This window comes from Corythoichthys intestinalis, chromosome 4, assembly GCF_030265065.1.
Source record: "Corythoichthys intestinalis isolate RoL2023-P3 chromosome 4, ASM3026506v1, whole genome shotgun sequence".
Taxonomy (NCBI): domain Eukaryota; kingdom Metazoa; phylum Chordata; class Actinopteri; order Syngnathiformes; family Syngnathidae; genus Corythoichthys; species Corythoichthys intestinalis.
In genome coordinates this window covers 8,383,010-8,400,051 of record NC_080398.1, presented here as the reverse complement: position 1 = coordinate 8,400,051, position 17,042 = coordinate 8,383,010, and the positions used below count along the sequence as shown (strand labels likewise).

Genomic DNA, 17,042 nt, shown 5'->3' with positions numbered 1-17,042 from the left:
TTCCCAAAACAGCGAAGTGAACTTGGTGAGATGGACCCTCAGAGGGCTCAGTGATCGAGTGAAAATGCATTGCAATGGTGCATGGAAAATATGTCCATGCGGTGGTGATAATGAAGCGCAAACACCGTTGGCTGCTGTATATATACCACCAAAGAAGAAGAAAATAGGGAATGGGACGTACTACGTCATTGTTTGGACGCGCCTCCATGCTGGCAATATGATTCACTTCCGGGCCGGCAGAGTCAATGCGGATTGTAACGTGTGGTAGTGCTAAGCTAACTCTTTCGGTGTTTTAGAAAGAAAATATGGGTGCTTATTGTTGCGTTACCGGGTGCAACAGCGTCTCCTACGACAAAAAAAGGGGCTAGGAAAAATGGACTCAGTTTTCACCGTTTTCCTGCATGGAGGACCAAATATCAGATCACGAAGTTACGACGGATGGCTGGATTGCAGCGGTTCGTCGGAAAAGCATTTATGATCATATTTCTGCTGGAATGAGAGTGTGTTCCTGTCATCTCTACTCTTGTAAGTTGAACGCTTTATCCACTTTTGGTTTCAATACGTTTTTGTTTTTTTACACCGTTGTGTAAATCTGCCTCGGTAGCAATGCTCGCCTACTACGACTCACCCACCTGTTGTGTTCCTAGGTAAACCTGCTGACAACACATCCCGATTGGTCACCATCTCTCTTCTTGGATCATTTGACAAAGAAAATTTGTTCAATGGAGTGGTTCCATTTGTCCTGTGTCGGACTCAAACAAGCCCCTGCAGCAGACGCCATCTGGGTCTGCCCTTCTCGTCGATGAACTGCGGGCTTTTAACTTGTGAAAATGCAAGAACTTAAATAGCCAGGCAGAATAAATATGTGCATTAAACTATGGCCAGTGACGTTTTTTTTTTTTTTTTTTTTTTTTTTTTTTTTTAACCACTTTGACAAAGACACGTTTCATTGTAATGTTGAATTTATATATTCTATTATCATTTTTAAATTATGATATTCTTATTTGCACTTATGTAGACTTTAGACTGTCAATTCAAATAGTGTTGGAAAAGTTGCAATACCTAAAATAGAAATGCAAGAACTGTAAAGTACATATTTATACACCTTTATTTACCTAAGGCCACTGGATGTTTTTTAACTGCTTTGAAAAATACAGGTTTTGTTGTGATCTTGTATTTATATAGTACATAGCTTTTTATAATGTATTATAACATTTGCTGCCCTCTGCCAGAGTGTGGGCCATTTTGTACTAAAAGGATTTTAAACTGTCAGTTCAAATACTGTGTTGGAGACTAGTACTTGCAATACTTAAAATGGAAATGCAAGAACTTTAAAGCACATATTTATCCTGTCTGGCAATTTACCCAAGGCCAGTAAATAGTGTTTTAAACTGCTTTGACAAAGACACGTTTATTGTGATCTTGTATTTGTGTATTACTTATAATTATATAATATTTGCTGCCACCGTCAGAGGGTGGGCCTTGTTTGCACTAATTTAAAGATTTTAAACTGTCAATTCATATATCGTATTGGAGAAATTGCATTACTTGAAATAAATCTATTGCAACTTATCAGTCCCAGTTCTTGTCTACAACACTGTCCAAAAATTGTCAATGCATATTCCAAATAGAATAACAAAATTAAGTCACCTGACTTTGTAATTATTACACCTGTTTATTATGAAGACCTGAAGTAAACAACAAGCAGTTACAGTTTGTCAAGAAGTTGTTCAAGTCATGTTTTGGTATTCATATTTTATTGACTTTTCACAACAACACTTGGGATCGTGTTTGTAAGAGCAGAGCAAACTGAAGTTTCAGCGTGCACTCTTCGCCTTTCCAACCTCTCATAATGCTCCGATGTGGTGCGCTTGACCTCAGAATAACCCAAGAAGAGATATGGTGACCAATCGGGATGTGTTGTCAGCATTTCATATGCAGGTTTTCCTAGTAACACAACAGGTAGGTGAGGAGGAGGAGAAGGTTAGCATTGCTACCGAGGCAGATTTACACAACAGTAAAGAAAACAAAAAAAAACGTCTTGAAACCAAAACGGATAAATCGTTCAACTTACAAGAGTAGAGATGAGGGGAATACACTCTCATTCCAGCAGAAATATGATCAAGAGAAATGCTTTTCCAACGAACCGCTGCGCCCCAGCCACCCGTCGTGCCTTCGTGATCTGATATTTGGTCCTCCATGCAGGAAAACGGTGAAAAGTGAGTCCAGTTCTCCTCGCCCTTTTTTTAGTCGTAGGAGAAGCTGTTGCACCCGGTAACACAACAATACACACCCATAATTTCTTTCTAAAACACCGAAAGAGTTAGCTTAGCACGACCACACGTTACAATCCGCACTGAGTCTGCCGGCCCGGAAGTGAATCATATTGCCAGCATGGAGGCGCGTCCAAACAATGACGTAGTACGTCCCATTCCCTATTAATTAAGCGGCCAGCACGGTGTTGGAATGCTATACCAAACTGCTTTTCGAATTGTAAAAATCATCATTGCTGTTAAGAAATAAAAATTAAAAAATCTGACTGTATGTGGCAGTTATGGCAAAATGTATGGAATCACAATAGTGCCTAAATGAAAAAAAAACACATGAATGATAAATATAAAGACAAATAAATGAATAAATAATAATAAAGTCACTTTTTTATTGACTTTCACTTTTGCCGTAAAAAAAAAAAGGGGGGGGAAACCATTTTTTTTCATTGTTTCTATTTCGCTTATCTTTTCTATTTTGCTTTAAATGAAAGGAATGGTCGGTCAATCAAATGGCAGTGGGAGGGACTTAAACCAAACTTCAAATAGGTTAAATGCATTTAAACAACAAATTTGTCTACAAATTATAAGGTATCGACAAATACCGTAAATAAAGAATTGCCCAAATAAAATTTGATACAAAACTAATCATTTGACAATTCCCAGGTACCGACGTATTGCCATCAAGCACGGAATATGTCTCTGGCTTATTGACATTAGTCGCCGTGCATTTTGTGCGATGTAGAATAATGGTGCCACCAGGGGGTGGCCAGGCCTGGCCACGGCTCCCCCCAATGAATTTGTTGGCCACCCACGCGCCAGTGTAATGTTAGATTGTAGTAGCTGCGGAACTCAAAATGTTGACTAGAGTATTATGGACTATGCACATTAACACAATATAATAGTGTACAAAAAACAATATAACACAATCAACAAAAGTATATCAGTAGGTGTGTCCTTAAGTCAATCTGACAGTTTTTCTACTGGGCTGTTTACTACTACAACATAGTAAAAACCTGAAATTATGGCTTTAATTTTTGGGTGTGCCACCTCAAGGTTTTAAGTGGCCCCATTTGGCCACCCCGATGAAGAATTTCTGGAGGCGCCACTGATTTGGAATTGGCAGTATAGCGCTACTCCAAAACCTTGTGGTTGTTTCATGATTTTCTTGCCTGTGAGTGAACGAGGGCAGGTGTGTTCCATTGACGTCTTTCGCTCCCCCTCCTCCGCCCTCCGAGTGGCCTCCGTGTGACGTCATAGCAAGCGCTTATGGCAACTCAAACCGTGATTGGAACGCAGCCGTCGGCTTGCCCTCTGCCCATTTTCCCTCCGCCCTCCAAGTGGCCTCCGTGTGACGTCATAGAAAGTGGTGAGGGCAACTCAAACCGTGATTGGAACGCAGCCATTGCCCCCTGGTCAAAATGGCGCCAGCTGTGGCAGGCAAAGAGTTGACAAGGAAGTGACTAGAAAAATGCCCCCAAATGAACGGGAAGTGAAACAAAATCAACAGGAAGTCACCCGCATGTGCCCCAAAAATCAATAGGAAAAAATCAAACATATATAAATACAGGATGCTGAAAATCAACTTTTAAGCAACCTTATTTTCATGATATAATGACTTGAGTTAAAGATTGTCTTCCCATATGTTGTAAAGACAGAATTGACCCTACCATTATTAAGTGAATTGTTTTCATGATGTTCGGACTTGAGCCCTTTTCACTTGCTGAATGAGTCAGTCCATTTTTTCCCATCCAACACACGTTTAACTGGTTGAGGACTTGTATTTATTATCTACACTATTTATGAAGCAAATATATTTGCAGCCTACGCTGACATTTTACAGCAAGTTTACAATGGCACCACTAGGGGGTGGCCACGGCCCCCCCTATAAATTTCTAGGCCACCCTACTGGCCACCCCAGTGGTCAGTATAACAGTGACACGAGAAGTGGGGTGTTGAGGGTGCTGCAGCACCCCCTGGTGTTAAACCGAGGCTTATTGGACCTTTTATTTTTCAAATGTGTTCATGTGTCATTGCCGTCTAGCTGCAGGGAATTGCATTATAGTACACGGGCGCTTTTATTTCCAATACAAAAACTCCAACACACACTGTAATAGAACGTTGCCTCTGTAGTAGCCTAGTAGTAGTACGTAAACTATCCAGCATGTATGGAGAAAATGCGCAATCGTGACAAATTTGGACCAAAACGGCTCTTCTTGGATGGGGAAAACTAAAAAAGCTGTGAGTGACTTCAAGCGGCGCTGCAGTATAATGTCAGATTGTAGTAGCTGTGGAACTCAAAATGTTGACTGTACTGTTGTGGACTATGCACATTAAATAATTAGTAAGTAGCACAATACACCAAAGTATATCACTAGGTGTAGGGATGGGAATCAATTCCATGGAATCCTTTGACAGATTATCTAACGATTCTCTTGAAGATTCCAAACAGTCCAATCGACATCACTGACTTTATGCAAAATACACACTGACAAGTAAGAGCGTATGACATGAATGCTCACAGTTAAATCACCCACCAAGTATACCAGAAGGTGTCGCCAGCGAGTGATAATGTAGTGTAGCGTTGTTTACATTACATTCGCATTGCACATTTGTGTTAAGAGGGAATGTGTTAGTTTAGCATCTTAAGATGATGTTCTACATCCATGAGTGTCCAGTGCATAGTTTTGGCCACATTTATGGCCATGTTGATCGCATGTGCACGCAGCGTGCTTCCGGGTTGTGCCCCCCCCCCCCCTTGTGTTCATTACACTGCGAGTCACGAATGTGTGGTATTGACTGCGTTACAGTCAATTTGCATTGTTTATTGCATCAGCACTAATTTTATTTTCTTTCCAAACCACACATATATCCACACATTCCAGTCTTTCACACGCATACAAATACATCAACGTCTTTCCACGCATGCTCCCACCAGCTCATTGAGTGATTCTCATATGAAGTGCCATTGCCTGTAAATAGTTGTGCCTGTTGCCAAGTTGGATTAAAAGTGCCAAAGACCAACTCCACTCTCCGCTCCTTGTGTTCTAACCGACACCCCGAGGCAAATGAACCATAAAACATATTGAACCCAGAACCTCATACAGTCCCTTAGTCCAAATAAGAATCGATAAAGAATCGAATCGTTAAGCAATATCGATAATCGAATCGGAATCGTAAAAATCTTCTCAATTCCCATCCCTAACTAGGCGTGTCCTTAAGTCTTTCTGATAGTTCTCTTCTGGCCTTTTACTGCAATAACATAATAAAAACCTGAAATGATGGCTTTTAGTTTTGGTGTGCCACCCCAAGATTTGAAGTGGCCCCGTCTGGCCACCCCTAGGATCAATTTGTGGAGGCGCCACTGTGAGCTTAGCTATGCTTGTGGACAAAAACAGTGGTGTTTTACCCAAAGGATGGCTCCATTTAAAAAAAAAAAAAAAACATAGATAATGTTACGTGGTCTTAGGAGCAAGAAATGTTCATTTTTGGCATTTCTGGATAGTTAAGAGATTATTAACAAGTTTGTATTTATTGAGTACGTGAATATAATTCAAGTTATGTTGAAATATTGCCATTTCAGTTTGCTCCTAAAATCCAGACATTTATTGTGGAAGTTTCCGAAATGTTTCTTTAGTAGTATTTGAAAACCGGTGTGTCGTCTGAACCAATACGTATAAAAGTCAATACGGATTTCCTTTGCATTGATCATTTAGCCTATCAATTCATCACGTTGATATTCTAGAGAAATATGGTACACATTCACCCGATCCGTTTGGTCTTATGAATGTCCCGTCCCCAATCTCGTTCGTGCCTGACAAATGTGTTAACTCGCTTGGCTGCCACCGATGGCGCTAGACGTTCCGTTAGATGTCTAGCGGTGTCAATGGCACGCAAAAAAATGAGCATAAGTGATTTGGACATTTATCGCTGTCAGTGGGCGGCAATGAGTTTGTTTTGTGTCACATTGTTGTCATTTCAAGGTAGGGCGTACGGTTGCACTCAGCATTGGTAGAGACGATATAACTGCATGTACTTATTGCCATGAATGTGGCCCACCCGCCCGCCAACCAAACTGCCTTTTAGACGAGTGACTGCTTTGCACCAAGTACCTCTCTACTCCATGACTACTAGAAAAAGTCGCTCTTGACACGCAGGTGATTTTTGCTTTTAAAGGAAGGCACTGTTCAGATGTTAATGCTGTCAGCCAAGCCAAGATCCATGTCAACATGTGAAGAAATTCAGCACAAATGCCGCGGACGAGAAGGATGGAGCGCCGCTCCCACATCAGTCGGCGCATTCGCTGGCCAGAGCCCGCCGCTGTCGTCATCCGTTTGGAAAGAAGCGGTCGCCGTGCTGTCCCGTCCCGGAAGCAATTTGGGCTGCGGTCAGTCAGGGATGGTGTCCCTCCCTCGGCCAAGAGCTTTGGATTTTCAAGGACCGACCGACCGACCGGCTGGCTCACAATGTGCCGATTGGTGGAAACATTTTATTGTTTACTTCATCTCTTAACAATACAAAATTATTTTCCTTGAGACAACAAACTCATTGACATGCAGTATCACTAAAACTCAAGGATGACATCATTCACGCGATCACCATCGTTATGACGTTGATGGGGACACGGCCTGTTCTATTCGTGTTAGAAAAATCAACTCCACCTTTCCCTATTTGTGCTTTGGATTCCTTTTGATGCAGGGCCGGCAAGGAAAGAATGAAGTAGGTCGCCACCGCCGATCGGTTGAAATGACATGAAGCTAAGTAGGTCAAATGGGTCTAACTAGGGTTCATTAGTGTTAGCGCACCCTAACAGATGGCACCTCAGCACAGGGAACCCCCGCCGCGCTAGCCGGCCAAGCCGCCCATGCAGACGTACTTGAGGTGGAGGTACTCGTCCACGCCGTACTTGGAGCCCTCGACGCCCAGACCGGACTCCTTGACGCCCCCGAAGCTGGCCTCGGCGGTAGATACCAGACCCTCGTTGACTCCCACCAGACCCACCTCCAAGGCCTCGGCCACTCGCCAGATCTGAGACACGTCCGACGAGTAGAAATAACCTAAGCCGGCGACACGCAAAGCGTCAAGCGCCGGATGGCCAAAAGCTACAGAAAATAGTCAACCGCTCTCAAGTAGATTAAAGCGCACCAGGGCAAGCGAGCGCCGGCCTACGACTAGCACCGATCGGTCTCGACGTGGAAGTAACACACGTGGCGCTAGGTTTGAACAAAACTACTAGAAGCGGGTAACGGACTAGAGTAAAAAACTGGACTAGATGAGATTATAGTAGTATGGAAAACAAGTTTCCCAGTGAACGAGGGTGTATAGGTTTTGTGTTGGACACTCACCTGCCAGGCCCACTCGGGACGAGTTGGCGATAGCGAGCGCTTCCTGTTCCGTCTCAAACCTGCGCACGGAACACCACAAATGTAAATGAGTCCTTCACAGATACGACATCCCGTCCCCGGCGACGCCTCGGGATTCACGACGGACGAAACGGGCGAGGACGGCGTCTGACCCGGGGTAAGATGGAGACGGCGCGGCGGAAATACTTCCCCCGCCCGGCACGGGCCCGAGGGGAGCTTCGCTCACCTGACTACGGGCACCAGGGGCCCGAAGGTTTCCTCTCGCATGCACAACATGTCGACGCTGACGTCCGCCAGCAGCGTGGGCGCGACGAAGGAGCCGCCAAGACGGCGGCCGCCCCGGAGGAGCCGGGCCCCCCGAGAGAGCGCGTCCTCCACCTGGTGGACGACCTGGCGGGTGGGCGTCGGGAAGAACGGGGAAGGTGAAAAAGAAATCAGATACGGTCGGGCTACTTGGTGTCGGTCCCCCGACTCTGTAGGCCAGGGGTCTCCAAAACGGTCCAACAGGGCCGCTGCGGGTCGCGGTTTTTGTTCCTACCGATCGAGCTCAGACAGTTTAACTGATGAGGTTTCTGCTAAAACCTGCCTGCAATCGACTGATTTACCCTTGTAAAACACCGGATTGGTGAAAATTGTTTTTTCGGACCGAAATCCTGCACCCACTGCGGCCCTACGTGTAATAGTTCGGAGACCCCTGCTGTAGGCTAACTCCGGGGTAGCGCGACCGACCTTCTCCGCCGCCCTGCCGTTGATGAGCGGCCCCTGCGTGGAGTCCGGTTTGCTGCCGTGTCCCACCTTGAGCTCGCGGTCCATGGCGGCGCCCAACTTGGCCAAGAAGCTGTCGTAGACAGAGCTCTGCACCAGGAAGCGGTTGGAGCACACGCACGTCTGGGGGCCAAACGCGGAAGAGTCACGTCGCCGAACCTCCGGCGCCGTCGGGCGCTCACCTGCCCAGAGTTCCTGAACTTGGAGGCCATAGCCCCTCGCACCGCCTCATCCACGTCGGCGCTGTCGAACACGATGAAAGGGGCGTGGCCCCCCAACTCCATGGAAACCTTCTTGACGGTGTCGGCGGCCATTTTCAGCAAAACCTGACAACGCGGCGCCTGTTAGTGAAGAACGGCGGGCTGGCCCGGGTTCGGGGCGGCCTTGCCTTGCCGGTGGCGGTGGAGCCCGTGAATGAGATCTTTGCCACCAAAGGGTCGGTGCACAGGACGCGCCCCACCGAGGGGGTCCGTTCTCTGGAGCAGGGGACCACATTGAAGACGCCGGCGGGAACGCCCGCCTGGTGCGACAGCTGGCGAGGCAAATCGCAACGTGAGACGCCAAAATCGCCGGACGATGAAGTTCTTTGACTTTCTCGGCCGGTATGAGCCCATAGCCGGAAAAGAGCAACATTTATCGGAAACTTCATTTTCTGAGCCGCTTATCCTCACGAGGGTGCTGGAGCCTATCTCGGCTAACTATGGGCAGTAGGCTAGGCGGGGTACACCCTGAATCAGTTGCCAGCCAAATGCAGGGCACGGGGAGACAGGCACTTATTTAGGGACAATTTAGAGTGTTGCAGCAGCCTACCGTGCATTTTTGGGACCTATTTGGGATGGATGTGGAGGAGTACCCGGCTGAAAATGCAAACTCCTGAATGTATTATTCAACCAACAGTGGACTGGAAATAGTACTTAATTGGAACTACTGATAGTTCTAGTTCTGAACTCAACCGGACTAGATGAGATCATATACTGTAAATCTGGATCAATGCGATACCTTGACTGGGAATTGAATTAGGTCTCATCCTGACCTGGACTAGTACCGTATTTTTTGGACTAGATGTCGCAGTTTTTACTTTTCACCATAGTTTGGCAGAGGGTGAGTAGCCTGGAGTGACTTAAAGTGATCCTCTAACTTCAATACATGTAGGCTCTAATAAACCACAATTGTTCTCTTGTACTAAAATATGTTGTTAGAAACACATAAATTGTTAAATCAATGGCAATATTTTAGAATATTTAGTCCATATTTTGACCGTTAGTTGGCGCCATGGTTTGCGGGCTCGCAGTGATGACGTCATTGGGATCTTTCCAAATGTGTAGCGTGTTCAACAATTGCTTATTGCTGCCTAAACTCGCCAAATAAAATGCCACCATGTGCTGCTTTTGGGTGCAATTTCCACTCAAATGGAAACAAGGGGAGTGAAGTGAGTGGTCAAATTGGAATGATTATTTTTAGTGAATTAAGGTGCATAAGTGGAAGCTTCTCCCCCTTTTTGGTCCCTGTATGCACGTATCCTGCCCACCACGCGTTACAACTGGCGCCCGAACATTTTTCCTGGATCCTCAGTCAAGTAAGGGATCCGTCTATTTTCTGGATCCGATTAAGAGGGGTTTTAATATCAAATTATTATAACTCATACTAACATGTATCTTTTCAGAATTACTTGTCTTAAAAATAGAGGATCCCTTTAAGTGTGAAATGGTTTACACGTTATTATATTATTGTTGCTTGGTAGCATGTTCTTTATGCTATAATGATCCGAATAACTCTTAATAGCTATGTTACATTACCATTCCAGGCACGTTCTCAGTTCGTTGTTTAAGAGTCATGTAATGTTAGCATATCGTACACTTATTCAACCTGTTGTTCTCTATTGTATTTTTATTTTAAATTGCCTTTCAAGATGACATGTCTGTTCCAGGTGCTGGATTCTAGCCAATAAATCAATTTCCCCCAAAAATGAGACTTATATGCCGGTGCGACTTAAATGTTTTTTTCATTTTCGTTGTTCATTTTTGGACCGGTGCGACTTATAGTCCAAAAAATACGGTACCAACATTAGCCAAGTCACGCGTGCGCGTGTCGTTCGGTGTCTGACCTCGGCCAGGGCCAGGGCAGAAAGGGGCGTGTCCTCCGCCGGTTTGACCACCACGGCGCATCCGGCGGCCAGCGCGGCACCGGCCTTCCTGGTTATCATGGCACTGGGGAAGTTCCACTAGGACACAAAGGCGCCGCACGGTCATTGCCCGGACCGGACGGGACGGGACGGGACGGGACGGGACGGGACCGGACCGGACGGGTCGGCCAAACGCTCACCGGAGTGATGATGGAGGCCACGCCCACCGGCTGTTTGAGGAGGAGGATCTTGCGGTTCGCGAAGGGCGAAGGCACCACGTCGCCGTACACCCGACGCGCCTCTTCTGAAAACCAGTCTAGGAAGGACGCCGAATAAGACACCTCCCCCAGCGACTCTTTCACGGGCTTGCCCTGGAAGGCCACACGCAGACCTCACGCTCACTCAGGGTGGATGAACCGCGCGCCGAGGAAAAAAAGCTAACATCGCGGCATAACGTCCTTCGTACGACGGCTTCGTTTCACGTTGACTTCACGTTTCTTAAAAATGTCCCCGATGCGGGACTAATAATAGTTTATCTTAATAACTGTTGCGCTAACGGCACGCGCGAATCATACGAACGTCACGCTTGTACTACGATTACGCGGTCTTAAGACGGAGCCGAGATCCGGCCGGCGCTAATAAAAGAGCAGTGGGTCTGACGCTCTCCAAGGTGATGATTCTGGCCAGGTCCTCTTTGTGCTCATCCATCAGGTTGGCCCACTTCCTCAGCACCGCGCTGCGCTCCTGCGGAGACCAAAAACAACCTATTTACGATCCTGCGGAGACCAAAAACAACCTATTTACGAGCCCAAGACATTGTTAACCAGCATCGTGCCTAAAATATGCTCTGCGATTCATAAAAAGTTCCTTCATGCAGTGGCGCTGGAAGTGGGGTGCTGAGGGTAGTGGTTTTTTTTTTTTGAAACACATAAAACATATTGAAACAATAGTGTAACTTTGGGAATTGAATAGGTGTTGAAAACTTTTTTAACAACTTGGGGATGGGTCACGTTGAATAATAGAATAGGCCTTTATTGTCCTTATACAGTTGTACAATGAAATTGTGGTGCGATTTGTGAAATGGGGGTGTTAAACCGAGGCTTATTGGACCTTTTACTTTTCATATGTGTTTGTGTGTCATTGCTCTAGCCGCGGGGGATGGCATTATAATACACGGGCACTTTTATTTCCATTACAAAAACTCCAACACACACTGCAGGTGAAATAGAATGCCGTCTTTGTCGTCGACTATCCGGCATGCGTGTGTGTGTGTACTGTGCTGCCATTGTGCATGCCTTGTATGGAGAAAGCGCACAGGCATGACAAATTTGGCTGTTTTTGGATGGGGAAAAACTAAAGATCCTAAGCACTCCATGCTGTGAGTGACATCCAGCGCCCCTGCCTTGATATCCCTAGACTACTGTGTAATCTAGAAATCGGGTGGAGGTTCGCACTCGTCAAAATGTCACCACAATAAAGCCCATGTTACAGTTCGGGTCCATCCTCCAAACAATTAAGACTGTCCTCGGGAAGAAATGGCTAGAAATTCCAGCACGCGCACGCGAGTGTCTGTATGAGAAAACTCGACGGGCGGGACGTAGTAAGACTTTTTCTCTTTTGGCTCGCGGGCTCACCTTCGCCGTAACGTCCTTCCATTGGCGGAAAGCTTCGTGGGCGGCGTCCACGGCTCGTTTGGCCTCTTCCGGCCCGCAATCGGCAACGCGCGCGATCTCGGTTCCGGCGCCGGGATCCAGCACGGGGAAGTCGTCCGGCGCGCGCACCCATCGGCCGTCCACGTAGGCCCGCGTGCGTACCAGCGGTGCGCTAGCGTCCAAACTGAAGCGGCGGCGGACCGCGACCCGCATCGTCTCCAGCAATCTCCTCCTCGTCGTCGTCATCGTCGCACCTGCGGCCGGCCGGAATAGGGGGGCGCCAATCGGCGACGGAGGGAGGGGGGAGAGGGAGGCTATTCACTGGGCCGCTTCCGGTCGGTTCCAACTAGTTTGGCTCACGTGACCGCCAGCTCGGCTGCCGTTCCCCCACTTGTGCGCATGCGCGCACGCCTGCCCGCTGCTTCGATCGGTGTTGGGTGACCTATTTTTTGGCCACAAGATGGCAATATGGGACTCATTTTCTAAAGTGCTACATACAGTACAGTCAGTCATTTTTGGCTGTCTTAGAATTGTCCGATTGCATGTGAAGACAGCATGAGAGGATGTCAATGGAAATTGAACAGGCCGAGAAAAACTTTTCTTTGTCAATGACTCTTCGAATTCAACCACTGGAAAGAAATCGCAAGAACGCGAAGGAGCAGAGCGCGCACGCGTTCAACGATGAGCGAATCCATCTGCAGGCCCGGCGAGGATTGAAAATGAGAAAAAAATGGATCGAAAAACAAACATTTCATCTGATGAAATCAAATTGAAGAAGAGCCCTTCACATAGTAACGAACTGTCTCCACGCATCATCAACAACGACATCATTCGCAAGTTTCAATAAAACCCTAACCCATATATATATAACAAGGGACACGTCATTGGTAGAGTCGGCCTGATTACCGGCTTTTCATAACCCTTTCATATTTTTTTTGTATGTGAAAATGGATTTTATTGTTATAATTTTACACAAAACTCAATTAGGTACATATGAGTTACATTGCTGATAATTGTTCTCATAATGTATCTTTAATCCAAAATATACTAGCATTAAATCTGTCCTGCTAAATTTAAAATTGTATCATTTGTTTAAGGTCCTGAGCAATATACAAAAATCTCAGCAGTAACAATTGACAGAACACAAAAAGTGAAAATGGAGTACACCGAGCTGCTGTTGCCATAGTGTGCACTTCCTGTGGGTGTGGTATTACAGTATAAAAAGGAATCTCTGTTATGTCTCGGTGACATATATGCTGAGAAGCACACTGAATAAAGAAGTGTTGTTCCTTTCAAGTCTCGGCCTTACATGTACTTAGATCAAGGAAGTACATAACACCGAGAACAAGAAACAATGGCGTAGGTTTGGTCTCAATGTTGATAAGGACGATACAACAGCATAACCCGCATGTGCACATTTTGCCGGGAACGGAAGGGACTAAACCGATTGGGTGAACGGCGGCGGTCAGGGCTAAGAACCTAATTCATTTATAGGCTAGATGATGGATGCGTTGACCGATACTTTCACACTGCAAATTTACAGCGTCTTAATCGGATTTTTCTTAAATCTAGTCAAATCATTTAGTTGAGTTTTAAAGGTTAGTTAACAGATGAATGGGTCGGATTCTTCCTGTCATGTACGAGACAGAGGACCCATTTGCGTCTCGCTGACAAAGAAAACAATCAGGTCAAGTTGACATGCTAGCGTATGCTGGAACGCTGACGATCTGACACTGGATGTTGTCTGCTCGAGGCTTTTATAGTTTTCTCAGTTATTCTTTATGACATAATAAAGGACTTTGTGATGCATGAGTATGGAGCGACATACTAAAGGGTCTTGTGATATATGAGTGTGAAACAATATGATGAAACATTACTAGCTGATGAAACATTACTAGCTGAAATATTACACATGCAAGAAGATGAGACATTAATGGCAGAAACATTAATACGTGACACTTCCACTTACTTTCAGTCAACATTACTGTTTATTCTTATTCAGCCTTTACACCTAAAAGTCGATCATTTTTCACCTAAATCAAGAAACAAAATGCTTTCAAATAATGCTGTGAACAATATCTTTTCTTGAAAATAAGAACTTTTTTTTTTCTTTAACCTGTCCGGTTCAGATGCCTGACACCGAGAATGGGGATCTAAGTGTCCGACTGCTCTGAACAGTTTTGATATATTACATGGTAGTGTAAAGGGCGTGTTGGTTTGTGCTCATTTGCGGGCACTTCCGTTTTTGCGTTTATTTTGAAAGGCGCACCGCACACAACCCCATGCTCCCGGTTTTAGCTTCATGAGGAATTCGCACACCTGTCAGGAAACTTTTCTGCACGCTGCACTTGTTGAGAAGCAGTGCAGTCACGTCGTAGGAGAGTCCACAAAGAAATAGCCAGGTTTATTATCACTGCGGGAATTTATATTCTTTTGGATTGTATTTGTTTGGTACAAATATAAATGCGGAAGATGTATAATTGGTTCGATTGAAGATAGTACCCTTGGAAGGCAGATGGAGGTCGGAGTGAATGGAAATGTTTTATTGTTTGTTTTGTGAATTGTATTTTAAGAGCACACCGTTGTGTTACGTTTGTAAACTTTTTCTAGTTTTCACATCAACTAAAGAATGAGAAATGATGGAAAATAAAGAACACCCGTCAAAAACCTCTGCGCGTCGCATCATTCCAAGCGGTCAGCCACAGGGAGTATGACATATTCCCAGTGTGATCAGTCAACGTACCTCGTATATTAGGAGAAAGCAGCAAACAGGACGGGGTTATAAAGGGGACAAAAGAAAAGAGGGAGAGACACAAACAGCACAAACAACATCAAATACATTCAATGCCTACACTAACTATGAATATATTGTGGCGAGTAGGCATGTGCCGGTATGAGATTTTGATGGTACGATAACCTTGAGCAAAAATATCGCGGTATCACGGTATTGCAATTATACCTCCAAAATGTGTTATTTTGAGATGTACGGGTTAAAAAAATCTTTTTTTCGCTTGAAAAGGATTTTTTTTTTCCAGAACATATTTGCAAATTAGTCCATGAATGTAATGTTAAAATAGATAAATTAATGGACAAAAAATAACATTTTAAGTCAAAATAAATAGTACTCATAGACTAGCCACAGCTGAGGCTGCTCAAGATTGGAGTAAGAACAAAAATAATTGCTATAAAAAAGTAAAAACACTAAAAAAAAAAAAAAAAAAAATTTAATCAAAAATGTATATACTGTACGATTTTTTTTTTTTTTTGGGCTCAAGTGAAGTTTCACCATTTTTAGCCATTGTGTCAACTCTAGTCTACATGTCATGCCTTTGTGTTAAAAAGACAAAGAATTCATAAGTTATTAGTTAGTCAAAATGCAAATATTGTTGTGTAAAGGTTTCATCTCAAAGAAAACATTGGGAGTGAGACTTCTTGTCCGGCGAACATGGATTTGCGCTTAGGGCAAGATCATCTGTCGCAATTATTCGCCATCTTTGACGCTATTCTTTTCCCCTTCCTTCAAGCTTGTTTTTCAGCGTCGACCAAGTTTCTCTCCCAGATAAGAGTAGGCTAAAGTTCGTCTTTGGAAGATTTGAGTTAGTTTGTATTTTGAATTTGAAAGGAAAATGTTTTTTTCATGGCGTTCATGGATAGAGGCAGTCGGACATCCGGGCATTTAATGACGTCACCAGCCATAACAAAGCGTCACCATATTGACCATGGGGCCAAAGACAAGTCGCAAGCAGTTGCTCTGTCGTGCATTGTAATACAACGCGTTGAACTTTTGTCTTATTTGCGATCTTTTTTCCGTCGGAATGACTAAAAGTTGCTGTGTTGCGGGTTGTCACACAAGGAAGAGTTCGGAGCCGCATTTGAAGTTCTTCATTCTTCCACGTGAGAAGAAAAGGAGAAACAAATGGCTGAGAGCAATTCATCGAGGAACAGTAAAAGAAGACTCTTCCGTGGACTATTTTCGCCTGTGGAAACCTAAATCCAAGCACATTTATGTTTGCAGCCGACATTTTATTACTGGTGAGTAAACTTTGATTTTTGCCCCAATTAGCTGCTAGGATTCAATAGACTAGGCAGTGGTTATTATTACCGTAACCGGCAACTCGCAAAGCGTTATTTTTCTTTTGCCGTGAACTGCTCCGATTAGTCAATCGGTATATTTTTGGCCTGGTGGGAATTGGTTATTTTGCCGTGACGTGCTCACGGCTAAATAACGCTTGGAGGCGAATTACCGGTTACGGCAGAAATAATCACTTCGTATATACTACCAATTTTCTCAGTTCCACACAGTACATATTCCACGTGAATGATAAAGGTCAACTTACTGGGTGACTTTATGAGGTAGTTGTAGATGTTTCCGAACTCCACTGCAGGCCATTCCTTTGTTTATCCAGCTATCAGCTGCGACTTTGTATTGGCAGCTTTGTATGCCAATAAACGCTCATTTTAAATTGCATCGCCTCCTCGCGTCTGTCGGCAGTGACTCGTGATAATAGTAAGCCACGTGTAAGACGTTTTTAGGGAAAAAAAGACGCAAAACACACCTGAAATATATTCATTTCAGACGTTTGTTTATGGAATGTTTAGCTGTGCGTTCCCCCTTCACAAAATGGCGACACGTTGCTAAGCGAGGTGACGTCATCGGGACATCACGCCGACTTCCTCCATATGTCGTGACCACTACATCTTAACAGAATTCACCTATAGAACTTGTGTGGAGCATGTTGTGTTCTGGGGGGGGGGGGGGGGGGGGGGGGGGGGGCGGGGCTATTTAGCCGTGCGCGTTCCGGCTAAGTTACGAGAGACACGAGTGGCCCAACACGAACTTCAGATATAATCTCCTCACATTCTGTTGTGTTTG

At 45.0% G+C, this 17,042-nt stretch overlaps 1 protein-coding gene across 1 annotated transcript; it reads right to left on the bottom strand.

Moving 5' to 3' along the window:
- Window positions 1–1,738: 1,738 nt before the first annotated feature.
- On the bottom strand, window positions 1,739–12,557 carry aldh5a1 (aldehyde dehydrogenase 5 family, member A1 (succinate-semialdehyde dehydrogenase)). The gene is made up of 11 exons (XM_057834085.1): window positions 12,152–12,557; window positions 11,178–11,261; window positions 10,718–10,888; window positions 10,500–10,616; window positions 8,784–8,927; window positions 8,578–8,721; window positions 8,360–8,518; window positions 7,857–8,020; window positions 7,613–7,671; window positions 2,075–7,324; window positions 1,739–1,947 (listed from the first exon to the last, which is right to left on the bottom strand). The coding sequence occupies exons 1-10, from the start codon at window positions 12,413–12,415 to the stop codon at window positions 7,113–7,115; spliced, it is 1,518 nt and encodes a 505-aa protein (XP_057690068.1). The 5' UTR covers window positions 12,416–12,557; the 3' UTR covers window positions 1,739–1,947; window positions 2,075–7,112.
- Window positions 12,558–17,042: the final 4,485 nt, after the last annotated feature.